This window comes from Microcaecilia unicolor, chromosome 4 (assembly GCF_901765095.1).
Source record: "Microcaecilia unicolor chromosome 4, aMicUni1.1, whole genome shotgun sequence".
Taxonomy (NCBI): Eukaryota; Metazoa; Chordata; class Amphibia; order Gymnophiona; family Siphonopidae; genus Microcaecilia; species Microcaecilia unicolor.
In genome coordinates this window covers 88,790,022-88,806,570 of record NC_044034.1, presented here as the reverse complement: position 1 = coordinate 88,806,570, position 16,549 = coordinate 88,790,022, and the positions used below count along the sequence as shown (strand labels likewise).

The 16,549-nt window shown below is 42.3% G+C and overlaps 1 protein-coding gene across 2 annotated transcripts in view; it reads left to right on the top strand.

Moving 5' to 3' along the window:
• The window catches only part of LOC115468605 (phosphatidylinositol 3,4,5-trisphosphate 3-phosphatase TPTE2-like), a 149,924-nt gene that overhangs the window by 113,709 nt on the left and 19,666 nt on the right, over positions 1-16,549 (top strand). For both annotated transcript variants that reach the window (XM_030200427.1, XM_030200426.1), the window contains 3 exons: positions 5,390-5,451; positions 12,362-12,442; positions 14,661-14,766. In XM_030200427.1, the coding sequence (XP_030056287.1) occupies positions 5,390-5,451; positions 12,362-12,442; positions 14,661-14,766 (249 nt within the window). The remainder of the gene's footprint in view (positions 1-5,389; positions 5,452-12,361; positions 12,443-14,660; positions 14,767-16,549) is intronic.

Genomic DNA, 16,549 nt, shown 5'->3' with positions numbered 1-16,549 from the left:
CTTTTACTAAAGTGTAAAATCTGGGTATAGCATGTCTGAACACCGGATTTTCCACAGCTAAGCCAGACTTTACACAGCATTGTTTTGAAGATTTTTTGCAGGTTGTGAGTGGAGGAGTGGCCTAGTGGTTAGAGCACCAGTCTTGAAATCCAGAGGTAGCTGGTTCAAATCCCATCACTGCTCCTTGTGATCTTGGGCAAGTCACTTAACCCTCCATTGCCTCAGGTACAAACTTAGATTATGAGCACTCCTGGGACAGAGAAATATCCAGAGTACCTGAATATAACTCACCTTCAGCTACTCCTGAAAAAATGTGTGAGCAAAATTCAAGTAAATAAATAATAAATAAATGTTATGTGGTAACTGAAAAAAAGCTAACACAGGAGCACTATTTAGGAGGTGCTAAGTAGAGAATGAGCCAGGGATGGGTCAGAACCTGATGGGATGGGGAAAGGGACTGAGTCTGTGGGGATGGGATAGGGCAAGAGCCTGTGGGGACGGGGCAGAGCTGACGGGAACAAACTTGATCCTATGTCAATCTCTAGTTTGAAGGGTGTTAATGAATTGGACAGTTATGCACGTTTGAGTGATGCAGATGATGATGGAAGACAGACAAGCTAGACTGAATCCTGAGATATTCATCCACAGATTAAAAAATCATAACAGTACTTCGTAGGGCATATTTGTCCCCCTCTAGGGTATACACAGTGGGTTGTATTTTGTTCCCCTGGATATTTAAACAGGGTGGATTAGGGTTCCTTGGAATAGTAGAAGTCAGCTATTATTGGGGTTGGAAGGGTGGGGGGGTTGTTATAGTTGCGCATTGTTATTGATTTTTATTTGTGATTTATAAACAACAGTTGCACAGAATATTGTTCCTTTTTTATACTTTAATAAAAAGATTTAAATATAAAATCATAAACGTCCAAGACTTCTACAGATGAGGACAGAGCCCACGGAGCCGGAGCTGACAGGGATGGAGAGAAACTTTGTCCCCGTGTCATTCTCTAGTGCTAAGTGCTCCTGCGTTAACCCTGCATTAACTAGTTAGCGCAAGGTAATTCTAATGTGCTAGCTGGTTAACGCTTCCACGCCCATTCTCCATCCATGACGTCCCTGGAAAAATATTTTTTAAAAGGTGCATGCAAACGGGCAAAATGCTGCAAAGTTCTTAACACACTTTGTAGTAGCCTGTGCTTCCTGCACTAAGAGGCCGTTACAGCTTAACACCCTTTAGTTACAGGGCCCCTTAGTCTTAAACTTTTATAATATTCACACTTTAAGTTGCTGCCTTCAGTGACAGGCTATATTAACTGTTTATGCTGAAATTTGTTAGCTAAACACTTCAGTGTGTAGCCAATGCCTTTTTAGTCAATTGACTAATTAAAGGCCATTTGATTTATATCCATCACAAGTCAAAAACCTCCTCCTCCCTTTCTTTATTTTGAATCCTTTTAAATATTTTTTTAAATGTTTTAAATTATAACAAATAATGTCCTTTCTTGCTCTTCAAATAAATAAATGTTGATTGGTATAGCTTTAAAACGATGGACATAACAGAAACTTAGCTTTCCAATTGGCTTTTTACTGCATCAGTGTTACTTCCTGGGCATGGCTGTACAAAGCCTCTCCATTTCACATTAGTGCTTCATCAGGAGCCACCGAAAATGTACTGCTAACGCTAAGTTACTCCATCTAGAAAACTAACACATTCATTCAACAATTTCATTGAACTGGTCCTATAGCAAGAAATCAAACATATAAACGGCAAGTGACCGACTCACCTGCAAATGCGCAGTAGAGACTTCCTTCTCTCTCCCACCTTCGCGTCAAGACGTGATGACGTGAGAGGGCGGAACAGAGAGGGAAACGGAGTCGGAGTCACTGTCGGACACTGCCGCCTAGAAACGAACATCGCTCGCACCAACCTCCACCCTGCCCCCCATCCCCGCCGCTGCTCCCGCCCTCCTCCATATTGGGCCCCCTGCACTGACCTCACAGCGCCTCTCACCTCCGTGTGAAAGTGCTGCAGGCAGGAGATCTGCTGCTGCCTGCAGTGCTTTCACACGGAGGTGAGAGGCGCTGTCAGGTCAGTGCAGGGGGCCTGGCACGGAGGGGGGAGGGAGCGGTGGCGAGGAGGGTAGCTGGAACTCTCGCCCGTTTTAACGGGCTTAACGGCTAGTGTATATATATATATATATATATTATATATATATATATATATATATATATATATATATATATATATATATATATATATATATAATGATTCTCATGATTTAGTACCTTCTCTCATGAGTCTGTGTTCTTATTCCATTAAGCTCTGTTCTAAAGATGGTGCCTTGACTTTAAAAAAAAAAAGACATTTACGTCATTTCCAGTTTAATGAAACTCTGGTCTGATGAAATGCATATCAAAATCATTTCATAGATTACTAATCTTTTTGTATTTTTCTGTCTATTAAATCAATAGAACACTCTCCATTCGATATTAATGTTCAAACGCCCAGAATGTGTAAATTATGAGAAAGGCAAACTATTTTTCAACGATCTTGAATGAATACTGTCAAAATGCAGTATGGTGTTTCTATTTATAGGTTTGGTGTACACTGACGTTTTAAAACCAAGTTCTTGTTATTCCACTGTTACATCTAAAAACTGGATCTTCTGCTTTGAATGTTTATTTATTTATTTAGATTTTGCTTACACCTTTTTTAGTAGTAGCTCAAGGTGAGTTACATTCAGGTACAGTGGATATTTCTCTGTCCCAGGAGGGCTCACAATCTAAGTTTGTACCTGAGGCAATGGAGGGTTAAATGACTTGCCCAAGATCACAAGGAGCAGCAGCGGGATTTGAACAGGCCACCTCTGGATTGCAAGACTGGTGCTCTAACCACTAGGCCACTCCTCCACTCATATTGCATTGTAAATCTTATATTTGAGTCCTTGTATCCATCCACTTAAAAATCTTGTAATTGAACTTTATTCCCCATCCATAAGAAAAATATATTGCCACCATTGATAGATATGTCTACTTCATTTATGAGATTGTAGCCATTTCCTCTTAAAATATAGCATGTATAGACATGCTGCGGAGGGTGCAAAAAGTTGTCCCCATTGCAACTGTCTTCTTTTGGGCAAACAATTGATCGTGAAAAAGTTTTCCTTTAAAGCGATTCTGGCTAATTCAAGTATAAAACTAGTTGGAACTTTTTGTGGTCTCTCATATAACTCTAATGCCCAGTGCAATACTTCTAAACATTGTTCTTGTGGGAGTGAGGTGTATAATGACACATATGCATGGTGACTATCAGACATGGAAATACGTACTGAGGTGTTTCTGCCAAAATATTTAAGAAGTGAGTGGTATCTTTTACAAATGATTCACTAGTTTCTACTAACGGTTTCAAAAAATAATCTACATAGTTAGATAGTGGTTCAAGTAAAGAACGGAGAATGGCATGAAGACACTATAGAGTGTCCTGGAGGGTTGTCCATGTTCTTATGTATTTTAGGAACAATGTAAAATTCTGGTAACACTGGATGTTGAGTATTAAGGAACTGAAATTCATGTTTAGTTAAATAACCCTCATTATATGCTAAATTAGTCATGGAATTTTATCGTTTTTCCTTTCTGTAGGTTCTACATCCAATTTTACATATGTTTCTATATCCAACAGTTGTCGTTGGACTTCCATGTTGTATTTTTTTATGTCCAATAGCCCCTCCCTTGTCAGCTCTATTTATATTAGATTATATTTTTGTTGTCTTTTAATTTTTTCAGAGCCAACTTATCTTCTTTATTGAGATTTTGTTGATATTTCCAACTATCTCTTTGTTGTGCTATCTCTTGTAGTTTTAATTTCTTGAAGGTAGCCAGTATCTTTGGACCCAGGTCCAGAGGCAGGGAACGCCTTCTGTGTTCATAAATTTTGATGTGGAGGTGTTCAACCGTGTTTCCTGGGATTTTTTATTTGCAGTGCTGGATAGGTATGGATTTCATGGGTTTTTTCTTCAAGCAGTATGGAGTTAGTATTATAATCTGCAGCTGACTTTTTTGTTAATGATATAAGCTCCTCAGAGGCCCTTCGTACTTTGCTTTATCTCAAAATTCAGGATTTTTTACCTACTAATTGAGAGGATTGTTTCTTAGTTTCCACTCTGCATGCACTTTTATCATGCCTTTTCCCAAAACATGATTTATCCGTTCTTACCTCCTAAGTGGTTGTGAGAATCTGCATTGCTCTAGGGATTCTATTAACCTTCGTTCCTTACTTATGCGAATCCCCCCCATGGATGTCTTTGGTTTCGAAAATCGCCGAAAGTCAGAGACGTCCAAATCCAAGGACGTCCAAATGTAGAGACATCCAAATTCAAGGATTTGGACGTCTCTGACAGTATTTTCGAAACGAAAGATGGGCGTCTATCTTTTTTTGAAAATATGGTTTTCCCTTCCCCTGGATTTTGATGTTTTGCAAAGACGTCCAAATCGCAACTTGGACGTTTCTTTCGAAAATGCCCCTCATAGTAACTTTTTAAGTCTCTGTGCGTGCCATATTTTTTACAGTGTTGGTATGGAGGAGATGAGTGTGCCATAGGCCTACAACATTTCCAGTTGGGACCAATGACAGGAGTAGGGACTCATTATGGAAATTAACAATTTGACTTCCTGGTTCTCAACTCTCTCCCTCAACCCACCACACAAAAGCACAAGGGTGCCATCTGTCAAATATTTGGTGACGCACCTCCCCGCTCTTGGTGACACACCAAATTGTCCCAACACACTGGTTGAGAACTACTGCTTTAGAGGCATTACCAAATCTAGGCCTCTCCAGAACCATACTGTTTTATCTAGTACTGAGTTGTTTCTTTAACGCATGCACGCAAATGCATTATTCCTGCATTAAAGTTACTCTGAACTGTATAATTATGAATGGTTACTGTTTGATTGGAAAACACTTCGTTCACACAGTACCATGGAGAGCAAAAATCACTCAGGCACAATAGGGATGTAGAAAGTAACAAACCAAACTTTCATAGGTTGTAGTTGCAGGTCACTACTTTTAAAAGGGATTTCTCTTCAGACAAGAGGAGACATCAGACAAGCTAGGACAGCAAGGACTTGCAGCAGAAGAAGAGTGTGCAATGGGTGCCTTGATACGAGAGTAAAGGGGTCAAACACTGAAATGAAAGAAGGGAGGTTTCATGGCAGAAACTGTTTGGAAAATTCAGTGAGGCCCAGCAAGTGGAAGATTCCGTCATGTTTCTATGTTTCTAAGTGAAAGTACTGTATTATGGCAATAAAGGGGGCAAGTAAAGGGCACTCCAGTGTATTTTTGCAGGTACATTGACCCCTTTTTTGTTTTGGCTTGTTTTTCTTTTTGATATAGGTCGGACTGGCACTATGGTTTGCACCTGCCTTGTCGACAGCGACCAGTTTGAAAGCGCAAAGGTGGCGTATAAGACAGGCCAGTAACCTGCCCACGTGTCTGACTTTATTTAATTGGGAATGTACTTCTGTGAGGTTGATCAGAAATGCGCCTATCAGGAGGGACATTTTATTTGCAAAAAACTATACTGTGATTTCTCTCTCTCTAACTCTGTCTTCCCAAATCAGTAGGGCTAGTTAGCTTAGGAAAATTATAACCTACAGAGTTGTAACTTTCGTCACTAGTGAGGACCTCTAGGAGTGATGGAAGCAATTACAGACTAGTGAGCCTGACCTCAGTAGCAGTAAAAAAAAGAAAGTTATTGTTAAGAACAAAATCAGTTGTATGGCTAAATAGGACTTAACTGGGAAAAGCTAGTCTGAATTTAACAAAGGAAGCTTTTGCCTTATTAATAATAGAATTCTTTGACGGTGGAAATTAAGCATGTGGGGAAAAGTGAGCCAATGTATACAATTAACTGGATATTATAAAGCATTATTCTCAGCAAATGACAATCATGGGGTAAGCAGCAGTATCCCACTGTGGAATGATAAATCATCAGTTGATAGAATTCCAATCTGAGGAAGAAGGGCAACCTTCGAAATTTAATCAAGAAATTTATTAAGTTATGTCCAATAGAAAAGGTATCATCTTATTTTATTTTCCATGTTTTATTTCTATTGATTACCTTTAAAGTGGACTAACACGGCTACCACACCTCTCTACTCAATTGATAGGAAACCAAGACTAGAACTGAATGGTTAGTTTTCTTGATGGAAAGAGGTGATTTGTACTGGGACCATGATTCAACTGATTTATTAAAAACTGAGCACCTAAATGGCAGGTGGTGTTTAATGTGAAAAGTGCACATAGGCAAAACTAATCCTTGAGCTCATAGAACGTCATTTCGTAAAATTACCATGGCATAAAATGTGAACAGCAGTTCTGTAACAGGTTGCTTATGTTTATTTGCCAGCCCTCTAATTTTGTAAACTTGTGCATTCAAATTTTCGACTAGTGTGCAAATCTGTACACACACATTATAGAGTAAGGTCAGTTGCTCACGTAAATTAATTCAGTTATTAGCCGTGTAACTGCCCTTAGTTGCTAGTCTATAAGTTGTGTGCTCAAATTCCGGAGCACGCAACTTCAAGGGGGCATGGGAAAGTTGTGTCGGGCAGTTAAACACGCAGGTTAGAGACTATTTATCATTTACTTGCCTAACCAGCCACATTTTAGATGCGAGCATTTGCGCAAGCCATTGAGCTGGTATAGCGTGTATTTGTAAGGGTGTGTTCATATGGCCGGGTAGACATTTAGGCAGATTATTTACATAAGAACATAAGCTTTATGAGATAGACCAGAGGTCCATCAAGCCCAGTATCCTGTTTTTATTAGTGGCCAATCCAGGTCACAAGTACCTGGCAAGATTCCAGAACAGTAAAAGCAGATTTTATTCTGCTTATCCTAGAAATAAGCAGTGGAATTTCCCATCTTAATAATGGCTCATGGATTTTCTTTTAGGAAATTATCCAAACCTTTTAAAAACCCTGCTAAGCTTACTGCTTTTACCACATTCTCTGGCAACGAATTTCAGAATTTAGTTACATGTTGAGTGAAGAAATATTTTCTCCGTTTGTTTTAAATTTATTACTTCGTAGCTTCATTGCGTGCCCCCTAGTCCTTGTATTTTTAGAAAGAGTAAACAAGTGATATACGTATACCCATTCTACTCCACTCAGTATTTTATAGACCTCTATCATATCTCCCCTCAGCCTTCTCTTCTCCAAGCTGAAGAGACTTACAGGCTTATTTTTGAAAGAGAAGGACACCCATCTTTCGGCACAAATTGGGAGATGGGTGTCCTTCTCCCAGGGTCGCCCAAATCGGCATAATCGAAAGCCGATTTTGGGCGTCCTCAACTGCTTTCCATCGCAGGGATGACCAAAGTTCCCAGGGGTGTGTTGGAAGCATAGCAAAGGCGGGACTGGGGCGTGCTTAACACATGGGCGTCCTCGGCCGATAATGGAAAAAAGAAGGGCGTCCCTGACGAGCACTTGGCCAACTTTATTTGGTCCATTTTTTTTCTTGCAACCAAGCCTCAAAAAGGTGCCCAAACTGACCAGATGACCACCGGAGGGAATTGGGGATCACCTCCCCTTACTCCCCCAGTGGTCACCAACTCCTCCCACCCTCAAAAAAAACTTTTAAAATATTTTTTGCCAGCCTCTATGCCAGCCTCAAATGTCATACCCAGCTCCCTGACAGCAGTATGCAGATCCCTGGAGCAGCTTTAGTGGGTGCAGTGCACTTGAGGTGTTATGGTATCAGTTTAATTGTCAGGATTATTGAACTATATGTAGCATAATTATTGATTGTGCTGAATCAGATACCAATATAAACATACAGCTTTGAGATCAGCTAGCCTGAATTTCATCTCCCCCTCCCTTTTTCCTGGGAAACGTTTGACAGCCAAAGCTTGGCTAGATAGTTAACACCTCTAGGACTCTGAACAAAAGAACTATTCAAATACAAACAAGTAAGAGGATACTTCAAAGAGTGTTTTTAAGTTTACTCTCTTCCTCTGATCAAAAAGCCTGGCTGGTCAACAGAACAAAGGATCAAAGGTAACTAGTAGATACAAGGAGACAGAAAACCTGTGAAAGTGGGAATCCACACACCTATTGACAAAAGGAAAGTATAATGTGTATCTGCTACAGAGACTGAGCAGGAAGCCTTTTCACTTCAAAAGACCATTTGTCAGCAAAATCCAGATAGGAAGTCTTGTGATGTCATAAGACATGAGACCAAGATACCACAATGTTTTGCAACTACCCAGGGTCGAGTGCAAACCAGGAAGCAAATGCACACAGGACATGCACTCATATTTCCCTGCAAACAGACTATATAAAAGTCTGGAAAAGCCCAGCTCTCTAGCTCTTGGGACCTGACGCTTCTTGGGACCTGCATCTTCTTGGGAATCTGCTGCTCTTGGGACCTGGTTCCTCTGCTGAACTCTACACACATATATCCAGACAAGACTTCTCTCCAGGCTCCAGCAACCGACTTTAAAAGAAAAGTACTCCTTCAGCAGAGAGGATTCCTTCTTCATTCTCTCTCTCTCTCTCAGCTTCAACAATTCTGCAACAAAGACTTTTCTGTATGTTATTTAAGCCTGTTATTTTGTTGTTTTGGCACAAATGATCTGTTCCCAGGTCCTTAAAAGAACTACCTCTTGCAATATTATTTACATGATTTGTATATTAAATAAACCTTTTCTGAAGCTAAATAGATGGTCTTTGTGTTCTGGGTACATGCCTTTAAATCTGGAAGTGCAGGATACTGCATTTCAACAGAGATAATATTTAATTCATTGCAATTGTGGATCTTGTTGCTTTAATCGGCAACTGGTGGAGAATTAAAAAAATATATATATATCTTAAAATTATAAACATTAGCGAGTGCTCTAGAACTATCCCCAAGTATAAATCATTTCTTGTTACAGAGGCAGGCGGACCCAGGCCCATCACACTCCTACCTGTTACACTTGTGGTGGTAAATGTGAGCCCTCCAAAACCCACCACAAACCCACTGTACCCACATGTAGCTGCCCCCCTTCACCCCTTAGGGTTATGGTAGTGTTGTACAGTTGTGGGTAGTGGGTTTTGGGGGGACTCAGCACCCAAGGTAAGGGAGCTATGCACCTGGGAGCAATTTGTGAAGTCCACTGCAGTGCCCCCTAGGGTGCCCGGTTGGTGTCCTGGCATGTCAGGGAGACCAGTGCACTACGAATGCTGGCTCCTCCCACGACCAAAGGGCTTGGATTTGGTCCTTTCTGAGATGGGCGTCCTCAGTTTCCATTATCACTGAAAACCGGGGACGACCATCTCTAAGGACGACCATCTCTAAGGTCGACCTAAATGTTGAGATTTGGGCATCCCCGACTGTATTATCGAAATGAAAGATGGACACCCATCTTGTTTCGATAATACGGGTTTCCCCGCCCCTTCGCGGGTACGGCCTGCGAGGACGCCGTCAGGAAAACTTGGGCGCCCCTTTCGATTATGCCCCTCTTAGCCACTTTAGCCTTTCCTTATAGGGAAGTCGTCCCATTCCCTTTAACAATTTTGTCATCCTTCTCTGTACCTTTTTGTAATTCTGCTATATCTTCTTTGAGATGTGGTGTCAGAATTGTACACAGTATTCAAGGTGCAGTCGCACCAAGGAGCGATACAAAGGCATTATAACGTCCTTGTTTTTGTTTTCCATTCCTTTCCTATTTGCTTTCTTAGCTGCCACTGCACACTGAAGAGGGTTTCAACGTATCATCAATGATGACGCCTACATCCTTTTGCTAGGTGGTGACTCCTAGTCCTGATGTGGAACCTTGCATCAAGTAGCAATAGTTTGGGTTCCTCTTTCCCACATGCATCACTTTGCACTTGCTCACATTAAACGTCATCTGTAAGTTGCCTGTGTGCCTGATGTATTTAGGTGCCCCCATTTGTACCAGGTCTATGGCAGGTGTAAAATAGGGCATCTAAATATATTGGGCACCCAAGTATCCATAGAAAATAGGCTCTCACCCTGTTTTATGGGGGCCCCTAAATGGAGGAACCCTGTTGTAGTGGATCATCTACTTTCATGCAATTTATATGTATGCTTTACTGGGGGGGGGGGGGGGGGGGGGGGGAGGATCAGCAACTTATTCATGTATCTTCTAACCCAGATAACCCAATAATTCTTATCAATATATGCACAAAGTTACACCTGCCTTTGAGCAGTACAAGTTTGTATGGGTGTTTTCATGTAGAGTATTTGATCAAGGCATACAGGCACATATGTCTTTCCTGCCTAGATGTCCTGTTATAGAAGTACCCCTCAAGTAATATTGATCTATGTACAGTGCCTTGTAAAAGTCTCCACACCCTTGTATAGGCTTTCAGTCTGCTGTAAGACTTTTCACTGATCTATACAGCGTACTCTGCACATGTAAGAACAATTATAACACTATTCAAAAAGTAATAATTAAGAACAAGAAATCAAAGTCTTGATTGCATATGTCTTCATATGCGTTGACTTGGCACTTGCTAGAAACATCTTTTGCAGCCTTAAGAGCCAAGAGTCATTGAGGATAAGTGTCTATCAGTTTACATTGCAGGATGATGCAGTTTTTGTCCATTCTTCTGGGCAAAAAGTTGCTCAAGCTCCTTAAGGTTGACTGGGGACCATCTGTGGACTGCAGTCTTCATGTCTTGCACGGAGTTTCTTTTGGATTCAGGACTGGGCGTTGACTGGACCACTCATGGACAATCACTTTCTTTCTCAGCCACTCCAAATTCTGCTTTTGGTTTGTGCTTAGGATCTCTGTCATACTGAAAGGTATATCTTCTCCTCGGCACCAGGTCTACGGAAGACTGGAACAGGCTTTCCTTTAATATCTGTCTGTACTTTGCATCATCCATCTTTTCCGTGGACTTCACAAACTTCTGTCTCCCCATAATGTTCCCACAACATAATGCTGCCTCCACCATGCTTTACCATAGGGATCGTGTTGGGGGAAACTGCAAGCAGGTGGGAGAAGGTTTCGTAGCCCGATAAGGCCAAAGTGGAGCTTTGTGGTCTCAATACCAAGCAATGTATGGAGGGGCAATTCAATCACTGCTCCTGTGTTATGCACCAAAATGCCATTATAGAATACTATAATAATCTGGTCTTCCTAAGTATTCCATACTATGCAAGTAACAGATGCTGTTCTATAAGTTATGTGCATAAATGGGAGACACACCTGTGCCCCTCTATGCTCTGTCCATGTGTAGAGAAAAGGAAAGGGGATGGTTACAATCAAAGCAGTTTACATATTATATGTGGGCAATGGATGTTTAAGCGCCTTGCCCAGAGTCAGAAGGAGCTGCAGTGGGCATCAAACCCGAGCTACACCTTCCTAGCAGTTATGTGCTACGAGTAAGTGCTACTCTTCTGGGTATTTGCCTGCACAAGGTGCGTGTAACTACATGTGCCCAGTTATAGTACAGCCCTTCACATGTAGTGTGACATAAACATAGCATATCACCCTGCTAAGCTTTTCTTTGCAAATAGTGTGGCACATCATATGGCTTTTTTTCAGCAGTGACTTACTATTTGCCACCCTCCCGTTCAGGCCTTGTTTATGGCCTTGTTGAATGGTCAATATTTTCCTCAGTCTCAGCCCAGAGACCTCTGTAGCTCTTTGAAAGGAATCTTACTCACAGTGACCTTCTGTAATAGTTCCCTAACTCATTGCTATTGACTTCAGAGGAATGGCCTGATGGAGGCAGTTTCCATTTTACAGTGATGGACTTGACAGTGCCCAAATGGATATTGTAACTTTCTTCCAATATGTACCTTTCAATACCTTTATCCCAGACGATAGTTCTGTGTTTGGTGAATTTGGAACCTTGTTTTTAATTCACATTGTACAACATAAGCAGGTTGTTTCACCATCCAGGAATATTAAAATCAGTTCTGCTACGGTAATTGGACACAGAGAGTCTCTAACTTCTTTTGGGCCTTGTCTAGGCAATTTTTGGAACCAGAACTAACCTGGATTTACGATGATAAATGATGTGAAGACTTGTGCGATCAAGATTGAAAAAAATAAATTCTGAATTACTTTTTGAAACTTTTTTCTGTAATATTTCACATTGAAAGCACAGTGCGTATTGTGTAGATCAGTATTTTTAGCAATCAAAAGGCATTGTAACTTTTTTGAAATTACCTTTGAAGTGTATTTGGACTGACTCCTGTATGTTCTTTTGATATGTGCTGATCATGTCATTATGTTATGATTTGTCATCGTAATTTGCTCTGTTTTTTTTTTTAAAGAACGATTTAACCAGATTTTTAGTAAATCAAATAACTAACCTAAATCTGTGATTTAATACTGTGTTACAGGAGAGTTTGGATTATTTTGGAGAAAGAAGGACAGATGCAAGCATGAGCACTAAGTTTCAAGGTGTTGAAACTCCCTCTCAGGTAAGTAGACAGTGTTGTTAAATATGTACACCCTCAATTTGCCTAGAGCAAACATTGTTTAAATAGCAGCAAGTGTTTTCTATCTTCACACTGATAGGTCACATGATAGGTCACAAAGCACTTCTTTTGCTTAGAGCTGCAGAACTTGGGACCTCTGCTGAGTGGCTGACGGAGTTTTTAGCTGGCTCACTAAGAGGGTAGTTATCAAAGACATTTCCGTCAGTAAAAGAGAGGGGGTATTTATTTTAATGCATAAATAACTTTTTGTAAGATTACTAGTCTGGGACTATGTCCCCCATTCCAGAAAAGGTCGCCAAAGTGCGCTTGTAAGCTATAGAATGCGAGTTTACACATGAGTGTAGTGGTTAATTTCATCAGTGCTAGTTGGGCACTAAGATGTACTTTATAACTTTAGTGAGCAACTTGCTGAGCATGTGAATGTAAAGGGTGTGTGCGGCAGTGGTGTAGCTATGGGGGGCCTTGGGGGCCTGGGCCCCCTTAAATTGGATCTGGGGCCCCTGGTTTGGTTGGCAGGAGTCCCCAACCCCTGCCTTCTGAAGCCTTTCCCCAGCTTTGTTCTGTGTGCATTGCCTGCCCTGCTTCCCCTCCCATCATGTGCATGTTCGATTTTAGTTTAAGAGTCAGGAAAGGCATGCGCACAGGATCTGAACCTTGGCAAGGATAAAAATAATTTCACTAAAAGGAGCGTGCAGGACATGAGGGGAAGACAGGGCAGGGCAGGCAATGCGGCAGCGCAGGATACCGGCGCTGGACAACACTTCAGCTGGCAGGGGTTGGGGACCCTGCCAGCAAAACCAGGGGCCCAGAGGAAATTGTTTTGGGGGCCCAGGCCCCTGTGGCCCCACATAGCTAAGCCACTGCTGGGCTAGATGGATCTTTGGTCTGACCCAGTGTTGGAATTATGTTCTTCTGATGGGTTCATTCTGCGCATACCATAGTACTAATGAACCTCGATCCTAAGCCACTGTGTGTGGAGTCTGATTTCAGTCTTTCCAATTTACTGCTAATGCTCACCTTAATACTTTCATCGTACAACAGAGCGCTTCCTTCCTTGTGTAGCGTCAGATTTGTGACATAATAGCAGTGGTACATTATCTCCCTTTTATATTCAGGAGCTCACCTCTGATTTTGTCTGTTTGCCCTTCTTTATTCTGTCTTTGAACCATGTGATCCCTGGCTTGCAATAGAGGTTGCAGCATGTATACAGTAGTTTGCTGTAGAGTGTGACATGGTAATGAAAATAGTCCCTATCCCCATCCATTTTATCCCCAACTCCATGCAGTTTCCCCCAGTGGCGTAGGAAGGGGGGGAGGGGCGGTCCGCCCCGGGTGCACGCCGCTGGGGGGTGTCGGCTCCGCTGGTTCCCCGCTCCCTCTGTCCCGGAACAGGTTACTTCCTGTTCCGGGGCAGAGAGAGCAGGGAACCAGCGGAGCCGACGCAGCTCCCAGCGACGTGCACTTGGGGCGGACCGGCCCTCCCGCCTGCCCGCCCCCTTTCCTAAGCGCGCGACTGGTAAGCATGCACTCTGGGGGGGGGGGATGCGCCACGTTGCACCCGGGGGGGGGGGGGTGCGCAGCAGCGAACCGCCCCAGGTGGCAGCCGCACTCGCTAAGGCACTGGTTTCCCCCCATTCCCACCCTATCCCCACTAATTTAGACATAGAAATAAGTCACACATAGCTTGAAGAAAAAAGCTATTACGAAAAATAGATATATAGCTCACCATTTCCTAAAGTCTGAGCAAAAATAAGAGACTGTCAACCATTTAAGGCTTCAGCTGTGTTCTTTGCTCATGTATGGTAATTCCAGTAGGTGAAAATGTCCTTTCAGATGAGGTAGTGGTTAGCTAAAAGAAATAGTTTGGCCTAAACTGACTTAGTTTAGGCCAAACCATTTCCTTGCTCTGCCAAAATGGCAAAACATTCTCACAAGTTTCTGAGTTTGTTAAATATCTGAATTTGTTAAATATCTGTTCTTCCAAATCAGTGCACTGACATTTTGGAGGTATTAGTGCTTTAATGCTCCCCATTTCCATGTTAAAACCGTGATCCTTATTACTGTTACTCTGGTAATACTGTGCAGATCGTCCCTGTCCCCATGGGAATTACCATGGTTTTTGCAGTATTACCGTGTCACACTCCACTTTACAGAAGTGACGGGACCCTTGCTTACCATGCATATTCATTGTTGCTTTGCAGAGTAGATATGTTGGTTATTATGAGATTGTGAAGAACAAGTACAAATTGCAGCTACCACCAGAGAAGAAATTAAGGATAAAGAGCTTCCTAGTTCATTCCATCAGCGGTAAGAAAATTGATTTGCAGTTGGTGAATTTGGGATATTCCCCTTTTACCAGTTGTGCAAGAGTTGGCCATTGGGGAAGAGCGAGACATTTGAGTTGACTGCACCCCAAGAAAATTCTACTAATAGTCTCTAAATATGCAATTTTCTGGAGTGACTTGTATGTGAAGCCCATGGTTAAAACCCAAAGTTCAGTAATCATAGGGAAGCTGGATCTTTTAACTCTGTCGCACTAACTTGGTGGCTGTGGATATTATTGTAGACTAGTAAAAAAGGCCCGTTTCTGACACAAATGAAATTTAGCAAGGTTTTCCTCGGAGTGTGTATGTTTGAGAGTGTGTATGTGAGAGTGACTGTGTGTGAGAGTGAGTCTGGGTGCGAGTGTGTCTGTGAGAATGAGAGTGTGTGCAAGTGCGTATGTGAGACACAGTGAGAGAGAGAGAGAGTGTGTTTCACACAGATACAGTGTGTGCGAGAGAGAGAGTGTGTGTGAGACACAGACTCTCTGTGAGACTGAGTGTATGAGACCAAGAGAGTGTGTGAGTGACTGTGTGACACATAGAGAGTGAATGTGATACAGTGTGAGACAGAGTGTGTGAGAGACAGTGTGTGAGAGTGAGAGAGAGAAAGACATTGACTGTGAGAGAGAGTGTGTGTGTGACAGAGATACCTCCCCCCCCCTCTCTGGTGTCAGCCCCCCCCCCCTCTCTCAGCATTACTGTGCAGGATGCTGAGCTCTGGCTGTGCTTCAAGGAACTGACCAATCCTATTTAATAGAATGCACCTCCAACATTCTGAAGCCGAGAAACCTCGTGTGGTTGGTCACTTCTGCTTGTGACGAACCCAGAAGTACATGATGTCAATTCAGGAGATGGATACAGAGAGCAGGAATGCCTCATCCATGCAGTCAGCTTCAGAATGCTGGAGGTACGTTTTATTATATAGGATATGGTAAAGAAAAGGGAGAGGATCTGGATGTTGGCTTGGGTATTGGTTTTGTGGGATGTACAGTGGAAGATAGCAGAACCTGAAATGGTCTATTAGAAAAATGGCAGCAATTTACATATTTTGGGCACGCTTGGGACAGATGTGGAAGACATGGTATGAAAAGGGTTCAGAGGATAGGTAGAAGATTTAGGGAAGTGAGGAGTTGATGATGGATTTGATTTTTTTTCTTTTGTGTGTGTGTGTATGTGCATTTACCTAAATTGGAGATCTATCTGCTATAATGTGGTGTGTTACATCCATACAGATATGAGAGAGAGGGGAAAAGAAGGGATTTGGGATTTAGCTTGCACCTTTTCAGTAGTAGCTCAGGGCATGTTACATTGAAGTACACTAGGTATTTCCCTGTCCCTGGAGGGTTTACAATCCAAGGGGGTCTTTTACTAGGCCACGGTAGCATTTTTAGCTCACGGTGAAAATCAGCTGGCAGTAAAAGCCGAGATGCCCATAGGAATATAATGGGCATCTCGGGGTTTACAGGAAGCTAAAAATGCTACTTGCGGCTTCGTAAAAGACCCTCTAAGTTTGTACCTGAGGCAATGGAGAATTAAGTGATTTGCCCAAGACCACAAGGAGCTGCAGTGGGATTTGAACCTTAGTTTCCCTAGTTCTTAGCCCACTGCACTAACCATTAGGCTATTCCTCATTTCAGCACGCAAGTCAAGGAGTGTCCCGTGGCCTCCCTTGTTATTAGTTGGAGCAGAACAGAAATAAACCCTTCCCCCCCCCCCCCCCCCCAGTTAAATTCTCATTCACACACATCCATCAACATATCTTTAAA